The following is a 22,833-nucleotide window of genomic DNA, read 5'->3' on the forward strand; positions in this document are numbered from 1 at the left end:
AGTATTTGTTCCACTTATTGTCCTCTGGACTCAGCATGTCATCAGTGAGACTCCATCTCAGTACTATAACTGCATATCATGCTCAGAGGACAAACCTATTTCTATTCATCCTTTGGTCTCCAAGCTCATGAAAGGTTTGTTGCATATTAAACTATCAATTTCATGAGATCTCAGTGTCATCTTGGCATAATTGATGAAGCCTATCTCACTGAAGTTTGTAACATAGAAAATGGTATTTCTTGTAGTTGTCACTTTGGCTAGATGAGTCAACAAGCTTCAGGCCTTGGTGTCTTACTCTCCATACCTCTAATTCTTCCACAGTATTGGTACTCTGCATCCATCCAAAGTTTCTCCCCAAAGTGGTCTCGCTTTTTACATCCATCAATCAATGGTGTTTCCCATGTTATTTCCAAGACCTCATGTAAATAAAGGAGAAAAGACCCTGCACACACTGGACTGCAAAAAGGCTCTGGCCTGTTGCTTAAAGAGAACACAACCATATAATAGACTAGGTACAGATGTTGCTAAACCCACTATTTCCAACTGGCTAACGGACTGTATCATGCTCTATTTGACTCGGTCAAAGCTCATAAAGACAGAGCTATGTCTACTTAAGCTGCTCACCTCAGAACTGTTTCCATGACGACAACTGCAAAGCTGCAACTTTGGTCCGCTGTTCACACCTTTACATCCCCGTCTAGACAGTCTTCCGTGAAGTGACTGTAACTTTGGACAAGCAGTTCTGCATAATCTGTTCACCCAGTAGTCTACTTTCCACGGGGAAGACAGGTTGCTTTTTCAGTAAATTCTCCACATTGCAACCTTTAGTTTTGGACTTCCCACACATCATAGCTAATTTAGCCCTGCTTATCGTCGAAGAAAAGCATGTTGCCTACCTACTGTAAATTGTGTTCTCTGGTAGACAGCAGGATGAATTAGCCATGCTTATTACCCACCTGCTTCCCTGGAGAGTTGACTACCTTACAAAAGCTAAGCTACATATGGACTGGGGGACTCACAAGGCAGTGCTCATGTGTGAATTACCACTCATTCTCAATAGAGTTAGAGAGAAGGGTCCATTCAGCACTGTCTAATGACCATCTCGCATGTCATAGCTAATTCATCTTGTTGTCTACGGAGAACAGTTCATGGTAATCAGATAGAACCGAGGTTTTATAGTATGGTTCTGTTTTTAAAATCTAAGTATTATTACTATTATTTTTCACATGGTGGGGATGGGGGTGGGGGGGGGATTTTTTTTTTTATATATAGTTTTTTGCCATTTTGTAGGGTTCTCTTTATAAATCTCCCCCCAACTTTGCCCACCACCCCAAACTGAATTTTGTGAACTATAACACAATCATTTCAGTTCTGTCATAGTTATGTACTGATGTTTCTTTCCAGGAATTGAAGCTGATGAGTGGGGTAAATTTCTTCACACGAAAAACAAGGTACGATTGCTATAAGTTACTGCATAGTTACATACTATATTGATGAAAAGAGACAAGAAATGTTTGTAGGGCATGAGACAGATTGTTTGTTTGATTTCCGTGTTCTCAGAATCTCATTGAATATTGGAAAAGCAGGATTATACCAGAATAAAAATATAGCAAATACTGGAATGGTAGACACACAATGCAATGACTACCTTACAAAAGCAATGTATTTACTAACTGAGACATACACATACACAGTGTTGAGCGCCTGTTTTCCTAACGAGCTCCCAGACACCTTTCCTGGGCAAAAATGTGATATTTAAATGAAGGGGTCACGCTAAAAAGGAGGTGAAGGGAAAATTGTGTGTCCCTAGTGCCTCCTCAGCATCTGGTGCACGGGAGAGGTGGCTGCTAGTGTGGGTTGGGAAAATGGACGCTCACCAAGAGCATCCATTTTCTCCTGGTACAGACACAATATACATGCACAAGGTACCCGGCCTGGGCCGTGTATCTTGTGTGTTTATTTTGGGCGCCCAGAATTTTTTTTTTTTTAACCAGAGATGTTTTTTCTTTTTGCCGGAATCTGTTTCTATGGTTTCTCCTACATACCCTGTTTCCCCGAAAATAAGACAGTGTCTTATATTAATTTTTGGTACCAAAGATGCACTAGGCCTTATTTTCAGGGGATGTCTAATACCGTTGAGCTGCTGGCTGCCCCTGCGTCAGCCATGCCTCACCAGTGTGATGTCAGACAGAGGTAGGAGTGTGCAGCATTCATGGTAGTCAGCTTGGGCTGACTCTGCTGCTTTTGAACCTCTGCACACTGCTTGGAAGGGGTCCCCCGACTGGTACTGCCACCATCCCCAGATGTCAGTAATCTTGCTGCCACTGTCACTGCTGCCACTTGGCTATTGGGGAGGCGCCGATTGCTGCTACTGACACTGAAGCCCATTCTGCTGCCTCCTCTGTGCAGGTCCCGTGGGCTTCCACTTCCTCCATGCTCATCTCGTACATTGTGAGATCCGCATAGAGAAAGTGCTATTCTTGCACATTCCCAAAGATCACATGTGCCAATCACTAAAAAGTAATTTTTATTTTTTTTTACCTTTGCTGGCTGATGTTAGTTTTCTAATCGGTTGGTCACAGGCTTTTTTTTTTTCCACCTTCCCTTTCTTATTTTTTTGTCAATTCCTTTTATATTGTCCTTTTTTCTTCCGTATTTCTTTTCTCTCCGTCTTCTTCCCTCAAACACAGTCAGGTTCTCATTCTCACATGCATTTCTCTCACACACACACAGTCTCTCACTGGCACATGGTGTCTGACGCTCACACACACAGGCTCTCTCTCACTCCCACATGCTGTCTTGCTCAAGCATAGGCTCTCACCGTCACACACACACACAGAGGCTCTCACATGCTGCCTCTGCAAACATTCAGATCCTCACTCTCACACACAATCTCTCAACTCATCTCATACACGCACGCACCCTCTACAGACCCTCAGCCTCTCTCTCACCTCTGGGCCTCCTCTTCGCGGGTCGCCGCAGGATGGGCTCTGCAGCGGCCCTGAACTTCTCGGGCCTCTTCCTCGGCCCTGCTTCCGGGCCTCTTCCTCTTCTTGGGCCGCTGCGACTTGGGATTTGCAGCAGCCCGCAGCGGCTCCTCTTCTTCACGCGCTGATGCTCTTTCTGCTTCCTGCCCATGCGGCTCCGGCAACGTTTACTTCCGGGCCGCACGGGCAGGAAGGAGGAAGAGCATCAGTGCATTTGAACGCGATCTTTTTCTTCGGGCAAGGAGGCTCAGCGGCCGCATGAGCCTCCTTGCGCCCGGGCGCATCGGCTCCCCTCCGGATACCACTGCTCGCATCTGCCCCTAATACTTTGCAAACTTTATTTTAAAAAAATAAATAAATAAATAAAAAATGACGTCACAGGATTGACCGGCCCACCGGGGGAAGCCCGATCCCCCGATAGGTCAATCCGCCCCTGTTTACAAGGGATGTCTTACTTTCGGGGGAGGTCTTATATTTAAGAATTCGGCTAAATCCCTACTAGGTCTTATTTTTGGGGGATGTCTTATTTTCGGGGAAACACGGTAGTATCGTGATGATTCTAATAGGAGGAATCACACAAAGCAAGATCTTTTTTTTTTTTTAATCTGAGCCCTTGAGCATGGCATACCTTTACACCAGCCCTGGGCTGGCATAAAATTTGTCGTGTTGCAATGGGCGCATTGGTTGCGTGGGAAATTTTTTGCATGGTGGGTATTAGCTAATAGCTTAATCTACATGGAATTTACATGTGTTGAGCGCTACTAGCTAAGCGGCGGTTTGGATGCGCTAATCCCTGTATTGCATCGGGGGTTATGGACACACATCCAAAACGCGCGTCCAATCGTGTGTTAAGCCATGTGCTAGCCACAGCGCACAGTATTGCATTAGTGGTAAAATGGCCATAGAGCCTATTAGAATAGAATCCAGTTATGCGGCCATTGTAGAAACGCTCTGATTAGGAAGGAAATGACAGATGGCAGGGTGGAAGCAAATGTCATTATACAGATGATCTCTAGAGAGGGCAGCACATCTGGTTTAGGAAGTGATGGGCTGTGGACTGGCCTTGTAATTTGTGTTTAGCGTGTTATGGTATTGCCTGCCCTTTCCTCCTTCCCCCACCTCTTCACCACTCTCCTGGGGAAGAGAAGACAACTGCCATAGACTCCAGAGCTCTGCTGATTTGTTCTAGCTCAGGGGAGACTTCTCCCCCAGCCTTTGAGGAGCAAGGGGGCATGTTTCATCATGTTGGGGGTCATGAGGGAATATGTGCCTTGCTACAATGTAATGTATCTTTTGTTTGATGTAACTTTTCGGTTAAAACCCAAGAATTTGCCAACAGTTACAGTATCTGACAGTCATCTTTTTATGGGAAAATATACAAAAAAAAAGCCCCATTATCCAACCTGGGTGGAGAATAGTCCATGTCGGCGATCTGAGAATGATCTTCCTCCCACTCCGCTTTGCTTTTTTTTTTTGTTTAAACTTTCTTGGCAGCAGTCCCAGTGATCTTCCTTCTCCCAGCACTTAATGTGGTATCTGAAGCCATTAAAGAGAGAGTGTGTGCTTGCATATGCAGTTAAAAAAAAAAAAAAAAAAAAAGTCGTGATGCTAGACACCAGATAATTGAGCATTGCAATGATTGAGTGCAGATCATGAGGTTTTTAGTGTAGTGTTAATTTGATGCTCATCACACCTATTTCATTGTCAGGCCCTCCCAGTCCTGTCCTGCTGACCCTGCAGCTAGTTTGATTTTCAGGATATCCACAATGAATTGGCATGAAACGGATTTGCAAATACTAGGTTTCCAATGGGTGCAAACTTATGCATATTCATTGTGGATATCCAGAATCAAGACTGACTTGGATCCAGCACAACAAGTTTGGGGAGCTCTGACTTAAGCTGTGGAACCAGCCATTTATCTTTGTACTCTCCGTCAACAAGTAGGACTGAATTAACCAACATACATGGGTGATGTCATTCGACAGCGCAGAACAGTTCTTTCCCTCTTCGCTAATAGAACTTTTGTTCTAATGAGCATATGGGGGAGCGCCTGTGCGGGCATTGCCTTGTGAGCCTCTCAGTGTTTTGTTTTTATTTTGTTGTTGTTTTTCTTTTCATCCTTGTATCAGCATGGACATGTACCCTATCTGTGTGTTTCTTCGGTGATATCTCTTGGTATCCACAGTTTTTTAAATTTTTCAATTGAACAGGAGCTCCTTGAGTAAACCACCCTGCCTCATTTTCTGCTTATTTGGCCCCTCCACATAGTCAGGGCCAAGAAAGCAGAAAAAGCACCATTCTCAGATGTCGACACACAGCAGGGCTTGAGTCCAAGTAAGAAGAAGCACCATTCCTAGGAGCCTTTGTGTCGAAGAAGCACAGGTCCTTGGGCATAGATGGTGAAATTGACACATGAAGCACCAGCAGCATCAATGCATCATTCAAAGATGCATCAAGCATCAGCATCTCGTGCCTTGGAGCATGAACTAAAATATCCTATGCACCAAAAAATCTCTAATGGACACGTTCTCTACAAATCACTTCCAACTAGGGTGGATTACAAATTGAACAGATAAGTCAGTATTGTGTTGGTGATATGGACATTAAATAGAAGAGCATTTTTGAATATAAATAAGATCATCTCACATTCTAATAAATTATGATCTTAAAATTCACAGCGCACATTTCATTCACATAAAAAAAGATTCTTAAGGTCGGAGGTGGAAAGTTCAAGATTAAAAAGTAATCACAGCATTACAAGCCAGTAATGCATTGAGAGTTTTATGAAACATTCCACTTCCCCCTTCAAAAATTTTCTTAGCAAATTTATTGTATCAAGAGTGTAAGTCATTAATTAGAGGTGATTTTGCCCTTTAAAAATATTATAAATAATATTCCAGAGAAATTCATTGGAGCATGAACTGACACACTCAGTGCACTGGATCTCGAAGCATAGATCAGCATAAGTGTCACACCAGGCCTCGGAACTGCAGACACAGCTAATCCTCAAATCATCAGACTCGGGGAGGATGGGAAGTGTGCAGGAAGATATTCTCCACTTATCTCCCCCTATTTCAAGGGTGATTTCCCCCTTGAGGCTACTTGAGCAAGGTCTTTGACTGGAGATGCCAGATCCCATCTGCTCGGTGCTGCCATAAATTTCTAACCACACCCCCATACCCTCTTAGACAAATATGACAGAGGATTTCAAGAAGACTCCATCTTGGTTTCTGAAGAGAATTTTCCACATCCACTACCTGGCTAGAGGATGCAGCAGCCTTTGGAAGATGTGGCAGAGTTGGTAAAAACGTGTTTTTGCCCCTCTGGTGGCTAAGGACGAGGAGGGTACCATTCATTCTTTTCTCCAGGGTATCAGATTTTCTCCCTCAAGGAGGAGAATCTTTTACCGTTGACTCGAGGGTATTTCATCAGATACCCCATCAGGAGGTTCGAATCCTCACCACTCTTTCACAGCAGAGTTCAGCCAGCGAGAGGACATTCAGCAGAAGAGCTCTCATCCGAGGTGACCAAGATCCCCCTCCTCGGTTGCCTGTTTTATCATGGCTGTCCTGGATCAGTGTCTCTTCAATCCTTGGATCAGAGGATGGATCAATGAAACACCCTCCCCCCATTTGAGCCTCCAGAACACTTGTTTCTACCTGAGGACCTCTCTTATTCCAGATTTCTGGATGTTTGGTAAGGCACTAGGTGTCAACATCCGTAAGGATAAGGTCCTACGTACAGAAGTCTTCGGCCTTCTCCAGCAGTTCGTGTGGTTGCTCTAACTCACCACATGCACATCCTACAAAGGAGCTTCTGCTCTCAATGGGATCAGTTAACTCAACCTTTGACAACTCTGGTGAATGTCTCTTAGGAAATGAAAATAGAGTTCTGCTGGAGGTTAGATCTGTATGTTTTGCAGGATGGATGATTTCCTGCTCCCCCCCACCGTTGCCTTCCCAGCCAGCTAACGTTAGCGACAGACACATCCACCAAAGGATGAGGAATGCACATGGGTCCCTTCTGAACTTGGTCGTCATAGCACAGAATTTGCAACTCAAATCATCGTGATACCCATGTTCTTTCTAAAGCCACATGCACATGAAGGTGAGAGAGCCTTTCATAGATTGGATTCTAAAAGAATCTTGGCATGCTATTGAATGAAGACTTAGCCACATCATTAGGGCTTGCAACTCTTCACCTCTTACAATCCTAACTGAGTGGGCATAGCAGTTGTCCAGTGTATGTTATCCAACTGGCTAGCAGACTGTACCATGTTATACATTATTGGCCTCCAGATTACATACTCAGTTAAGCCTCATCAAGTGAGAGTCATGGCTGCATCAGTGGTTCATCTGCAAACCTTGCCTATCAAGAATATCTGCAAACTGCAATTTTGTTAGTGTACACCTTTAGGTCCCATTACTTTCTAGACATTCTTTCAAAACGTGATAGTAAATTTGAATAAGCAGGTTTGCAAAGCCTGTTCACCCACTAACTCAGGTTGCTTTTTCATTAAATACTTTGCTCCAATCCTCAGCTTGGGACACCCTGCGAGTCATGGGTACTTTATCCCTGTTTGTCGATGGAGCGGAAAAAGACTGGCTGATGTCAGGACATTGGCCGATGTCAGGACATTGGCCTGGCCAATGTCAGGAAGTATTTCTTCACGGAGAGGGTGGTGGATGCCTGGAATGCCCTTCCGGAGGAAATGGTGAAGACCAAAACTGTGAAGGACTTCAAAGATGCGTGGGATAAATACTGTGAATCCATAAAGTCTAAAGGATGTGAATGAAGAGAAGAGGCATGGGGGGGTAGCTTGCAGGAATTATGGCTACTACCTGGAGATTAATACCCTTCAATAAACACACTCACTGTTAATGCAACTCTGACATTGCTCTATGCTTCAACGGCAAGAGGAAATGTGGAAAAAAAGGATTTGCATTCACAAAAAAAAAAAACCAGGGAGTAGCTTGCTTGTTGTGGCGGTTACTACCCCAAACCAAATAAGTCCGATACTTCACTTCAATGCATATCCAGCATAGCTCTCTGCTTCAGCGGCAGGGGGGGGGGAAAGAGGAAGAGGATTTATAATCAGGCAACAACCAACAAGGAATGAATTACATAGTCTGGGCAAACAAATAATTATGGGAGTAGCTTGCTTGTTACGGCGGTTACAATCCTGAATCAATTAAGCCGTATACTTCACTGGGAATACATATCCAGCGCAACACACTGCTTCAACGGCAGGGGGAATAAAGAAAAGAGGAATTATATTCAGACATCTAACAAGGACTGAATGGCACAGGCTAGGTAAACAAGCGTGGGAGTAACTTGCTTATTGCATCAGTTGCTATCCCTGACCAATTGAGCTGGATGTTTCGCTTGGATGCAGCTCCAGCGCTGCTCTCTACATCGATGGCGGGGGTGGAAGGAAACTAGAACCCCAGGGGGTTGCTGATGGGGGGGCCAAGAGTAACAGATAAGCATGAGGAAAAAAAAAATAAAGTGGAAGGCTTGCTGGGCAGACTGGATGGGCCGTTTGGTCTTCTTCTGCCGTCATTTCTATGTTTCTATATGAGAAAGCAGGTTTGCTTACTGTAAACCATGCTGTTCGTAGACAGCAGGATGAAGTAGCCATGCTAAATACCTGCCTGCCTCCCTGGAGAGTCAACTACCTAGCTAAACAGCACCAAAATCAACTGAGGGGGTTCATGAGGCAATGCCTGCGCAGTAATGCATGCTTAGTAGATCAAAAGCTCTAGATGCTGAGAGAGAAGGATCTGTTGGGCACCATCAGATGTTAGCCACTTGTCATGACTAATTCATCCTGGTGTCTACGGAGAGCACCAGTCATGGTAAGCAAACTTACTTTACATTTTCACTGCTGGGAAAACCTCCAAACTGTGGCTGTCCATGGACACTTTTTGTCTACTGGAGCAGTAGAAGAGTTTTCGTTTACCACTGCGCAGCATTGACAAAGTGGTAACCTGACAACCTTCTTGCATCTTGAACAGACCTGAAGATTTAGTTCTGTGGAGGAGGGCTGCTTAATGATCCTGTGGGGAGTTTTGAGCCACATGCTACTGTTAGTGAGACCCCCCGTCCCTCAGTTAAAGAGCAGTTCTTACAAACACATGCATTGAGGTCTGGCTGCTTCGGAGCCTATAATGCTAGGCATGTGGAAGGAAAAAGAAAATACAAAGGTTTATTTGTGGGAGGGGGTTTAATCTGATTGGAGTAAGGCTAAGTTTTTAAAACAAAAATCACTTATTTTCTGATGTTTTCATTTGGCTTTTTCATGTTTCAGATGTACACAGACTTTGATGAAATTCGACAAGAAATTGAAAATGAAACAGAGAGGATTTCAGGAAACAATAAAGTAAGTGTGAGAGCAAATGGACATCATATTGTATTTGTGTTTCTTCCAAAATGGTTTTGAGATTGATTGGTCCTGCATTTTATTAGATGCTAAGGGGTATTTTGCCGAGCTTACTGCTGTGGCACTAATTTATTTTTTTTATGATTATCTCTTTATTAAATTTCAAAATTAAATAATCGAGAGCTTGAGACAAGAATAAACATCAAGCGCATAACCAAATTGAAAAACAGTACAAGAAATGAAGTTACATGGTTGACCTTACTTGATTGATTGATTTAGACATTTTTATATACCATCGTTCCATTTGTAGATCACAACGGTTTACAAAATAATGTTCATAATTTTTACTCCAACAAACATACAAAGATTGATTATAGAGGAGGAGGTCGTCATAGTCAGGCACTGATATGTCAAAGAAATTTTCTAGTATATATTAAAAAATTGAACTAGTACATAGGTAAGGGTTACAGGTGTTTGAACGAAGGGATAGGTTTAATGTCTTAGTCATTGAGTTGATATGAGACTCTTGCATTCTCTCAGTTGACTTATTCTTCATGAATCAATTATTATTCTTGTCCTTGTTTTTGTGGTTCTGTATATTCTGATGTTTTTAACTTAAATTGTATGTATTTTTGAATAGCCATGTAGACTTGGGAAAGCTACTGCTTATCTCTGGATGTGGGCAACAAGGAATGACTCTACCCTTTGGGATCTGCCAAGTACATGTCACCCGGATTGGTCACTGTTGTATACAGGATGTTGGGCTGAATGGACCTTTGGAGTGACTCGGCATGGCACTCCTCATTTTCTTATCTCCCAGGATGGTAGAGAACCAAAGAAGTGCTTAGATAAGGAGCAATATCCTACAAATGATCAAGCTTCTAGAGCTGGAAGCTGAGAATTATCCTTACCAATGTAGAACAGAAAAAAAGTGGCCAGACTGGATGAGCTAATTGGTCTTTATCAAGCTTCATCTACTATGTTTCAATGTTACTATAAAGTAGTGCTTCCCAGTCTTTTTAGTTTTGTGGTGCATCTGGCACAAGCTTCACTTTGCTGTGGCACACCAACCACTTCCACATCATCACATTCTCTTTTCTCCCCTCTCCTCCCATCCCACTAGCATCATCATCACCTTCCCTCTCCTCCCCCACATGGTACCATCACATTTTTCTTCCCTTCTCTATTCCTCCAGCCCCACAATATGGGCAAAGTGAGACAGAAAAGAAGGAAATAAAGCAATATAATTTAGAGAAAACTATTTGCTAAGGACTGGCACAGATCTGTTTTTAAGGAAATTCTCTAGCTGCGTGGGGGTCATAAAAATACATTTAATTTCCTCAAGCCTGATAACACATTTACACAATAATTTTGATAAAAATTGAGCCTTAAGGGCTAACACTTGAGGTTTCAGTACAAGAAAAAAAATGTCCTTTTTGTTTGTCTCCCTGACAACATCAGGAAAGATAGCAATTTTCTTACCCATAAATACTGCCACCCTATTAGGAAAAAATAGTCTCAAGGTTAATTGTTTATCTGACTCTTGAAAGTAAGTGACCACAAGAACTGCAGTTTCTAACATATCATTCTGAGTTTGTTCCAAAAAAGCCCTTACATTAAACTCCCTAGCTAGTGTTGGGATATTATCTGGTTCCCCCTCCATTGTGGCCACTTGCTCCCAGTCAGGTAGATAGAAAACTTTTGCAACTTATATGTACAGAGTCTTTCAAAAAAATCCAAATAGAATCTATTAAGCATCTCACTAGCTGAAATTACAGGACAGTTAAGAAAACTGGTAAAGCATACATTTAACCTTCTAGAATAGTTAGCCAAATTTTCCATTTTATGATGCAAAATTGAGTTATCTTTCATTAAGGATGCAATCAAGATCCAATAGTACATAAGACTCACTTTTATACATCAATATACAGCCACAGTAAAAACACTGTCAAGATCAAGACATTTACATAACCAACCAGAAAATTTGTTGTTCCCTTTATGAAAGGCAAAATAATGCATTCTTAAAACTCTTTTCTTTTATTTAAGGCCTGATTTGTTTGTAAATTTCTCTTTGAGTGTCAACAGAGCCGGTGATGATGAGGAAGGAGACTTATAGGGCAGTTAACCAGTGCATTATCCATAATCACTGCTAGGGGGAATGTTTCCAGACGAGTTAGCTTTGTGTATACCATGATAGGAATGAACCTCTATTATAAGTCTATTTAACAGTCATCCTTTTCTTATTATATTATTTAACCGATTACTTGCAGACTATATACGCAACTAAAGTTCCTTTTAAAATGCGAACACACACACTCAGCTAAAAACACGAATAATGTTAATTTTATAATAATATTATTTATTTGTTAAATACTATTGTTACTTTCACTGTTCCTTGTAATTATGTTCAATGGTTGATTGTTATTGTTCAATGTTCTATGTAAAAAACCCCAGTCTAACCTCCCAGACCAGGGCAACCTTTCGTTACTTGTAAACCGGATTGATTTGTATTGCATACAGGAATTCCGGTATATAAAAATTAAAAATAAATAAATAAATAAAATAAGCCAGGTAATATTGGATATAATCAGCTTCTAAAGAGCTGCCTCCTTAATATAATATGTACAGGCAACCCTTCAAGGTGTGCTTTGAAAATTTTGAATCTAGTTGGTGGTGCCCAGTACAATTGGGACTGTTTTGATATCTTTCTACCATATTTTTTTGGGTCTGATTTATTCTCTTGATATTTAATGATCTCCTCTCTCTTCTTATATTGTGCAGAGTTTTCAATTGGTGCTGACACTTCTGTTAGCAATGCCTTTCTTTTGGTTTTCTTCATTATCAAAATGTCCGATTTTCTTGCATCAAGCTATTTATCAGTCGGAATAAGAATGTCCCAAGTGATCACTTCTTCATTCTCTACAATTCTTTTTTTTTTAATTTTGTATTTATGCAATTTTTAATTAAACAAGACATTACATCGTAACAGAAAAAATAATAAAAGATATGAGCATTCTCTACAATTCTATCAGAGTTGTGATCTGGTATTTTTGTTTATACAGTAATGTAACGCCAATTCAGGGTGATTGCTAAACTTTGCTTGGGCTACAATAAATCCCGGGGCTAAGTCCCAACTTTACAGTTACCAGTTCTTTTCTAATGGGGGAAGGATATCATTCAAGGCCCAGAATGAAGGTGGAAGCCCTTTCCTGTATGTTATCAGCTCTTTGGAGCCAGCAACCTAGAAATAAGTCTGGACTCATTGGTGGGTGTTCCAAATTAAAGTTTACCTTGATTGACCAAAAATGCTAAAAGGCCATGAATATGTGTTTCCATACAACCTGAGTCCCACTGGCTTAAATCTTTCACTTTGTGGAATTGACCTCATATAGGACCCTGAGATCATCTTATCTTCCAGGGAGAGGAAAGATAAATGTCCCAGGTGGGTGGAGTATCCTAATTATGGCGGAAACCCTTACCCTAAATAGTACCTAGAGGTCCAGAGGGTCTCCAGCTGTTTCACAAACCCAGTCTCTTTCCTGTAGTCAGGGCAAACACTCCAGTGGGGGTCTCCATATATTTCCCACACTCCCCACTCCTGTTATCTCTGCTCTGCTGCTGAACCTCTCTGGATGAAAGGTCACAGACTGAGAAAATAGTTTTTCACTTTCCCCAACCTCTGGGCAAGAAAGGGGGGCTCAAACATTTTCTGCTTCAAATCAGGAAAAACACTGAAATTGGATTTGTTCAGAAAATCAAAAAGGTAAAAAAAGAAACCTGTCTCTCTAATGAAGTAAGTCACCTCTGTCCCTTCCTTCTCTGACCAGGGGCTACTCAGAGAAACAAAATCAAATTCCCAAAGAAAACTTCAAACAGTTTCAGTCCAGGATCTAGGCAGAATCTTCCTGGCATAGGGTGCCTGATCAGGAAAAACCTTTTTTAACCGTGGTTAAGTTGGAGGACCCAACCAGAATAACAGAGAACCATTAACAGATCCTTACTCTCCAACTCATAACACAAAAAAAAAGCTACATTACTCCTTCTCCTCATCCCTTATTCACACAGGAGCTTAGCGCTCCGGCAAACCTCAGAGGAGAGTGGTGTTCAGAATGGTCTGCCCTTCTCCTAACTTTCTAACCCCAGCATTGGACCAGGGCCATCTGATGGAGACCTAGAGTGTATCTACAGTGATATTAGTGTTCACATAGTTCTCAGTAATCAGCCATGCCACCTTATATGTTACTTTCTGTATATAGGCCTTCTGCTGACATGTCAGCTCCAGTGATGAGATATGAAACTGTTCCTAATGTTGTTCTACAGGTTTGGTCAAGTTCCTGGAGGAAAAGTCTATAAAATTTTATTAACCAGGTAGACTTGAGGAAAGCTACTGCTTATACCTGGGAGTAAGCAACATTTATTTATTTATTTATTTATTTAATTTTATATACCGGCAACCATTTGCACATCGTGCCGGTTTACAGATAACTTACAAACAAAGATATGTAGGCAGAGCCTTTACAAGGAACAGTGTTTAAAACATAGCTCAGAAACAGAGCAAAACTAGCAAACTTGTGGAAAGAGGGGTATGGTATCTATCTACTATTTGGGATCCTGTCACGTACTTTTGACCTGGATTGGCCACTGTTAGAAATAGGACACTGGCCTAAGACCCTTGGTCTGAACCTGTATGGCAGTTCTTATGTTCTGTTTTATTGAGTTTTTCTATGCAGGCTTTGAACCATCTTGTCCATAATCTGGTATCCTGTGCTGCAATTATCATTCCCTCATTTTTTATTTTTAAGTTCACCTCTCCTATGTCACGTTTTGATCTACATGTGATTGTTCAAGTAACTCTTTGTATTTCCCATTGTATTTACGTTTTTGCCAATTGTTTTCCCTTGTTTGCAGGTCTGATTATTTAAAGAATCTTTGTTTTGCAAATTCTTTTGCCTCTTTTTTCCCCATGTGTGCAGGTAGATTCTCACTCATTTCTTCTATTTGTTGGAGCACTTGTCCAAGTTTAAGGATAAAGATTAATTTTGTCCATTCAATTTCATCCCTCAGCATATTTTGGGTATTTAGGTCTGTTGATACTGTTGGGTATGTCTGGAGGCTAATTATATCCGTTCTATATGTATAATATATTTCTCTTAGGCCATTACCTTCTTCAGCTCTTGGAATGTGTACAGTCTTGGCATACCCTGGTTCTTACTCTATATACCTGGTGGGCATGGAGGAGTTTTCTTGTTCTTTCATCCAACTGTTCAAGATCTTTGGGGGCCAGTCTTAAGATTTTAAAACTGTAGGAGAGTGCAGGGGTTGTAAGTTAAGAACATTAAGAAATGCCATACTGGGTCAGACCAAGAGTCCATCAAGCCCAGTATCCTGTCTCCAACATTGGCCAGTCCAAATCACAAGTACATGGCTAATTACCAGACATTAAATAGATCATATGCTACTAATGCCAGCAACAAGCAATGGCTGTTCCCTATTGATTAGTAGCAGTTTACGGTCTTCTCTTCCAGGAACTTATCCAAACCTTTTTATAAACCCCGCTACACCAACTGCCTTACGCACATCCTCTGGCAATGAATTCCAGCGCTTAACTGTGTGTAGAGTGCTTTTCAAGCACTTTTCAATATAGAAACAGAGAACATGACAGAAGATAAAGACCTTATGGCCCATCCATCCTGCCCATCATTTGAGCAGCATGATAGTTCCTTCCTCTCCCTTAGAGATCCTATATGCTTGTACCATGTTTTCTTGAATTCTGATACTGTCCTCCTCTTCACCACGTCCACCGGAAGGCTTTTCTATGCATCCACCGCCCTTTCTGTAAAGTAATAGTTCCTTAGATTATTCCTGAATCTACCCTTTTTCACCCTCATCCGATGAGCGCTTGTTCCAGAGCTTCCTTTCCATAGAGAGGCCCACTTCCCTGGGCATTCAAATGTGTCTACCATATCTCATCTTTCTGTCCTTTCCTTTAGGGTAGTGATATATAAAGGTGCATTAACGGAAGGACAAGTAGTCAGTCAGAAAAACAGCCTTCCAAAGCAGAATATTATCGCCATCTATGTGGCCATGATAATAGGCACTCCCGGGATAAACCTTCTTTGCCTTAGGCATAATCATCAGCCAATAGTTAGCTTTAAACTTTTTTTTTTCTTTTTTTATATTTCTTATGCAGTTAAAAACTTATCTTAGTCAGAAGTGAATAATGGGGAGTTCCAGTTTCACTCTTTACTTCTGACTAAGATATGTTTTAAACTGCATAAGAAATATAAACAAAAAAAAAAAAAGTTAGCTATTGGCTGTTGTTATGCATAAGGCAAAGAAAGTTTGATACCGGGAGTGCCTATTATAATGGCCACATAGATGGTGGTGATATTCTGCTTTGGAATGTTGTTTTTGTGACATTCAGATCTTTTACATCTTTTCCTGTATGTTTTATGATGGATTGATGATCATTTCAGTAGCTGTGTTTGGACCAACTCTATTAATTTTATATCCTTTTGAAGATGTTGTCTCTAGAATTCTACATAGAACTCCAAATGAGGTTTCATTAGGAACTTATACAGAGGCAATATCACCACCTTTTCTTTCTGGCTATTCCTCTCCTCCTCTGCAACCAAGCATTTTTCTGGCTTTGGCCATCAACTTGCCTACTTGTTTGGCTCCTTAAGTTCATTTGATATAATCACCCCTAGTGACAAAGGTACAATGAAACTGGCAGTACTGCGATAGCTTATGCTTTCTGGTGGTGCTTTGTCCCTTCCTGACAAATTTGTGGTAATTTGAAGTTTGGGGAAGAAATGGAGGAAGCTGTAGCAGGGGAGGGATAGGCAGACAGCCCAAATTTACATTACTCATTTTAGGGAGATGAGATGAATATTACAAGTAGACACCTTATTTTCCCCACATTAAAAAAAAATCCCTAAATTAGTATATAGTATATTTTAGATAGTACAACTCGCTGGAGACAGAGGATCACAAAGAGCAATGAGGCTGGCTCTTCCTGCACGCTGGCTTGCAGTTTGGGCTCCCCTCTCTCATGAGGCAGCCATGGATAGGCTGTGTACCTTCTGACAGGCTTCCAAGTACCCCCAGGGGTACATGGACCACTGCTGTAGGCCTACAAAGCTGAAAAATGGAACTAAAATGGCCACATTAGCCACGTGGTTTCCAGAATGCAAGAAAACATGAAAGGCAACATTCACTAGCTGATATTCTATGGCCAATGTTGGTTTTTTTAAAAAAGAAATCTGATCTGATGGTTTGAGAGATCATCTCCCAAAGAGGAACAGAGGGATGACTAAGAGAATAACCAATTGCAGGATTCTAGGTACAATAACGTTTATTTTAAATTTGACATAAGAGATTGCTCATAATTAATTGGGTCAGGTGAGGACCCATTTGCACAACCATCTCCACCTAAAGAATATACAGAACAATTTGCACTATCAAAATGGGAAATTCTACACTTGTCCTTCCTCACATCACTGCACATGAGGAAACCCCATGGACTAAATAGGATGTTTTGTTCATTACAAAATTACACCAGCTTTTATGAGATCATAATTAACCCTTTCTCCTGACAGTTGTTCGTGATTACACCCAGTACTATAGAAGCTAGTGCATGGACAGAAGGACCACCGTGATTAACAGGTGTCAATTTTGAGAGTCTGCAGGCCAGGGAAACATCAAGGAATGTACGAAAGAACCCTCGAGTATAAAAAGTTGGCTCCCCCCTCCCCCATTGTTTTTCTTGTTTGTAAGTTGTGGTCAAATTAAAAAAAAAAAAACAAAACAAAAAAAACCAAACCACTTTTCCAATAATAAAGTTTACCATTGCCACAATTTTGGCATATGCTTTACTGAAAAGTTGATCCTTCGTATATCTTGCTAAACCTGAGGATTAATGCAGTTTCTCAAGATTCTTACTGCTCAGTCTGCCTAAAGTTCCACATTTATGCTACTGTACCAAATATTTATTCCATTCCCATATTATGAATTAAAACAAAACCACCTGACCAAGACAAAGTGATTTGAAAATGTAATTTTTCTTAGCTTTACAGTTATAGATGTAATGCTGTGTGTCGTGCTTTGGACTTGATTTCTCCTCCTATTTATTTATTTATTTAGCACTTTTATATACCGATATTCAAGTAACAGAGTTACCAGTCACGTCGGTTTACATTCCAACAATAACCATGACATGAGAATGTCTTACATTAAACCAGGGTGTTCAAACTTGGATACAAAGAACTGGGTTTAACACAGTATATAGGCAAGGTGGATTGACCGGCAAGCCTAATGCTTGCTGGTGTAGTGTTCGGTGACTAAGAATAGGGCAAAGGTATTAAGTGCAACTACCTCGGGTTTGTTAAAGTGAGGGTACCATTAAGGAGATGCCAAGGACCAAGTCTACTAGAGGGAGATTTGATAAGGTAGCTGAGTTAGGAGATAATTTTCTAATTTATTTATACAAACTTCTATTCCGCTTATCTGCAAATCTCAGCGAAGTACAAAATACATACAAAATAAAATCAGATAAACAATTATATAATATTGAACAGCAATAGAAAATAAGGAGCAAAAGGTAACCTGAAAGGTAGGAAGGAGTCACATCAGATAGGGAAGGCCAGGTTAAACAGATAAGATTTTAGTAACTTCCTAAAACAAAGCAGGTCCTTTTTTGCTCACATTACTAGCGGGAGACTATTCCATAGGACTAGGCCCGCAATAGAAAAAATGCGCTTGTGAGACTCAGCCATGCTAGTTTAAGGGAGGGGATTTCTAGTAAATGCTGGGAGGAAGAACGAAGGCTACAGACTGGCTCATATATCCAAATAGAGGGGAAGATAAGCAAGGTGGGGTTAACCCATGAAGGGCCTTAAAGATCTAGGTGAGAATTTTGAAGTGTGCATGCTATATGAATCGGCAGCCAGTGCAACTCAGCAAGGACCAGAGAAATGTAACTATGTAGAGAGGCACCAGAGATTAGACGAGCCGCAGAATATTTGATTAATTGAAGAGCATGAAGATGAGTTGGGCAAACCCAAGAACAGTAATCCAGGGGTGTCAAGATTAAGGATTGAACGATGATACGAAAATCAAAATAACAGAGAAGCAGCTTCAAAGAGCACAGCAAGCGAAGCTTGTAATAAGAGGATTGAACCAGGGCCTAATATGAGGCCATAGAGACGAGGAGGAATCGAAGAGAACCCCCAGTTTTCATGTCTTCAATAGAATAGGGATAGTGTAGCCTTCAAATAAGTTTGAGGGGGCATCTGAGGAAGGGGAGCGAGAAAGAAACTTAATTTCCATTTTCCTGATGTTTAGGGCCAGCATAATGTCAGTCATCCACTCCTTGATTTTTGTCATGCAGGTGGCTACTTTATCCATTGCTGATGTGACTATTGGAAGCATGGGAATAAAAAACTGTATGTCATCTGCATACAAACTAAAAGATGGGGAATCCAAGATGGCTACACACTGAGATTATGAGACCCGAAGTTCCTCCCTGGTCCTAAATTATTGCCTTATTTTGCTTCTTTCCTGACTTTTTTTTTGGATGGGCAAGAAGAAAGGAAAGGCCCGAGTCTATCCCAACATGTCTGTGATGTCAATGGCGACAAGAACAAACATCTCCTCCAGCTTCAGGACCCTCCGGTAAGCTCCGTTGAGCAGTCGCTGGATGGAATGCAGAGTGAAGGCTCATCTGTGTCCACCCCAAATCTTGAAACTTCTCTGACTCCAGAGCTGCACTGTGTTCCCCTTCAGCCGGTGGTGATGACGTTTGTTTCTCTTAAGCCGCATATGGAAGATCTTCCACAGATGCCTAGAGTGGTGCCTGTGTCTGCAGGCACCCAGATGCAGGTGTTGATGCATGAACCTTGTAAGACCAAGTGCGGGGGCGTTTTTTTTCTTCAGTGGAGAAAGGTTGTTCTTCAGGGGCTTCTATTGGAATGACTTGTTTACGATTGAGAACCAGACAACTGAAGTACCAAACTTTGAATTATTTAAACACCCTATTATCTCACTGGATGTGACTTGGGATGCCATCTTGAATCTTTCCTCTCAGCAACAAAATGTATCTACAGGACTACAAACAACTCAGCAATAGGTTTCTGCTTCATCTCAAAAAGTGGATTCTCAGGAATCCAAAAATACTATGGTTCAAGATTAAATTGAGATGGTCACTAAGGGCCATCTTTTCTTACAAAATAAGATTGAGTTAGTATAGCTGTGTTTTAAAAAAAGGATTGGATAAGTTCTTGGAGGAGAAGTCCATTACCTGCTATTAATTAAGTTGACTTAGAAAATAGCCACTGCTATTACTAGCAACGGTAACATGGAATAGACTTAGTTTTTGGGTACTTGCCAGGTTCTTATGGCCTGGATTGGCCACTGTTGGAAACAGGATGCTGGGCTTGATGGACCCTTGGTCCGACCCAGTATGGCATGTTCTTATGCCTCCAGAAATTTTAAAAAAGCTAAAAACCTGGCTCTTCAAGCAGGCTTTCGCCTAATCCCCCACTCCTTTCTCGCCTCGCTCTTTGACCTCAATTCCCCTTTCTCCCTCCACCCCTTCGCCTGCCGCACCTCCTTTCCACCTGCCCTCTATGTATCTGTAAATAATTCCACCCCTGTTTGATATATTATACTGTTATCCCCTTTTCCCTCCCTGCTCTTGTTTTAAGCTTTACGGTTCAATGTAATTCTATCACTTTGTTAATTTGTTCTGTGTAAACCGATATGATGTGAAAAAGAATATCAGTATAGAAAAAATTCTAAATAAATAAATGTTATGTAGAATTTGGAAAATGTTGTTTGACACCAGGATAATAAGAATCATAAATTTTCCTAAGAAGCAGTTGATATCTCCCATTGAAATACTCAGAAAATATTTTTTAGAAATATTGAAGATTCCATAGAATTTAATCCTACCTGTTTCAAGAGCCTATTATCTACTATCTATTTTGAAATCTAAGGGAGATGGTGAACCCCAGGTGTCATTGGATATGTCTAATTTGACTGTTTTGGAAAATTCCCTAAAAGAAGGGGTTGTGCCTTCTACCCTGATAGTCACGTTGGCCTTAGACTCAGACATGGATAACTTATTAAAGATTTTTCCATAATAGAGAACCTTCTTTTTATGGTTTGAAGGTTGTATATTCCTGGATGTAGCCAAGGCAACACAAGTAAAGAGGAAGTGATTTTTGATATTGAAATCTGCTGCTGTTAGTTTGGGTGCTTTTATTTTTGCTTTATTTCCTATGTAAATGTGTAAATAAATTTAGTGGGGATAAATACATATTCTTTGATCCTTCTCAGTTGCTGGTATTTCTTAAAGATAAACGGTCACAAGTGAATCCCCTCCCCCTCCCCCCTTTTTCTGGGAGTTTTTTTCTCTGGATATGGAAGGTACTAATTAAGTTTTAAGGGTGGCTCTTTTCAACATTCAGGCTTTTTGATTTTTTTGATGCACGACTGGATTCCCCTTCTCTTTTTTTTTTGTGGACTGACAGGAGATTTATATTACCTCTAATATCCTAAGAGATTGGTATATGATTTTGTTATTTGTCTCTCTTACTGTCATTCTCAATAAGTGTTTGCTTGGATGTATAATTGAAATTCTAATAAAATATATATTACAAACTAAGACACATCTAGATCATATAGAACTGTACACAGGGGAGCAAGGTAAATATTGAAAAGAGTAGGGGAAAAGGAGGATCCCTGGGGAATTCCCATGTTCAAGGGGTACGATCTGGAAGAAGAATTGCCAGTGACAACTTGGAAAGAACGATTAGACAGAAAGGAGAATCAGGAGTGAACAGTGGAGGAAATGCACAATGACCTCAGACAATCCAGCGAAAGGGTATGATTGAGAGTCTTGAAAGCTAATGATATCTCTAATAGAATGAGGAAATAACTGATACCAGAATCAAAGCCCTGCCGAATATTTATTGAAACTAGAAAGTAAGAGGGATTCCGTATTATATCTCAGACGAAAGCTGAACTGAGAATTATGGAGGAAATTGTTCTCCTCCAGATAGTCCTGCAACTGAGTAAGGACTACTTTCTCTAGTATTTTAGTTAGAAGTGGTAGAAGATCGGTCAATAGTTTGAGGGATCTACGAAATCCAGGTTGGCTTTTTCAGTAAGGAGTGGACCACAGCTGTTTTTAATGAAGGAGGCACCATGCCTTCAAGGAGAGAAACATTCACAAGCTCAGTGATAAAAGGGCTTAACTCAGGGCCTAACACCTACATCAAGGCTGAGGAGCATGAGTTGAGTGCATAAAAATTATCCTTCGAATGGCCTAATATAGCAGACTCCTCAGAACATGAGGTTATTTCAAAGTCTTGCCAGCCAGCGTTTGAAAGAGGAGGAGAAGATGAGCACTCAGAAGTAATTGCAGTAAAGATATTAACTATCTGAGCAGTTTTATGTAAAATCGATGCAAACGTTTCACACAAGGGGATACGAAGCTCCAGACGAAAGAGACAGAGGGGCAGTAAATGAATGAACTATTCTGAATAGTTCACAAGGCCGAGAAGCAGCATTATAAATTCTAACAGTGTACCAGGCATGTTTTGTTTGGTCAAGGCGGTTTTTGTAGTCCTCAAATTTGGACCAATATAGTACATGAGATTTGAATTTTTCTTCTTAAGCCAGGGCGTTCTGCGACCCTAAGCCCACATTTTAAGAACCTTTAAGGACCTTAAATCAGCAGTATACAACCTGAAATCTTCAGCCCATTAGTAGGTCCAAGTCAGCTGTTTGAGAAACTCTTGGAATCATACATTGTTCCCAAAAGGGTACAATTTGCAACAATTTTTCTAAGGGATTTGGTTCCAATAAGGTTTGGCCTAATCAAGCAGCATAAGGTTAAATGCCTGGTCAACCTGGCATTTAAATGCCTGGTCAACCAGGCATTTAACCTTTTGGGCAAAGCTTTTTACTTAGGAATGTAAAAAATCATGAGGAGTTTTGAAAACATTTTCTTCTGTCATGGCAATGCAGAAACCTTCAGACAGATATGCAAAGTAATAAAGGCTGATTTAATTAATCTACACCATTCCTTCAGAATTGTGGAAAAAGTAAAATGGACCGAAGACTGTAATATATACACCTTCCTTCTCAAGTTCTTTTATACTGTGAATATCTAGGAGCAGAGGAAGGTGAAATAATCCAGCGTAGAGAGTAAAGATCAGCAAAGGAGATTGAAAATATTATGACATTTTCCGACCCAATTAAAACTTTCCTGACCGATTATATGTCCACTGCTCAGAGTATTTGCCAAACGAAATCTGTTGTCCAGGTTAATGTTTTCATAGTGTTGGTCCTATCTAGTTATTTGTTTAAACTGGGATTTCACCACCAAATTAGATTCAGGCTAATTAATATATTCTGCAGAGGTGAGGAAAGACTAAAGAGGTTAGGACTTTTCAG

General features: G+C 40.8%; 1 protein-coding gene across 6 annotated transcripts in view; it reads left to right on the forward strand.

The window, feature by feature from the left end:
• Window positions 1-22,833, forward strand: part of DNM1L (dynamin 1 like) — a 162,211-nt gene that overhangs the window by 60,769 nt on the left and 78,609 nt on the right. For 5 of the 6 annotated variants that reach the window (XM_029600030.1, XM_029600031.1, XM_029600032.1 and 2 more), the window contains 2 exons: window positions 1,405-1,451; window positions 9,298-9,369. In XM_029600030.1, the coding sequence (XP_029455890.1) occupies window positions 1,405-1,451; window positions 9,298-9,369 (119 nt within the window). The remainder of the gene's footprint in view (window positions 1-1,404; window positions 1,452-9,297; window positions 9,370-22,833) is intronic. The other variant, XM_029600034.1, reaches the window with a different exon arrangement.

Source organism: Rhinatrema bivittatum, chromosome 4 (genome assembly GCF_901001135.1).
Source record: "Rhinatrema bivittatum chromosome 4, aRhiBiv1.1, whole genome shotgun sequence".
NCBI lineage: Eukaryota > Metazoa > Chordata > Amphibia > Gymnophiona > Rhinatrematidae > Rhinatrema > Rhinatrema bivittatum.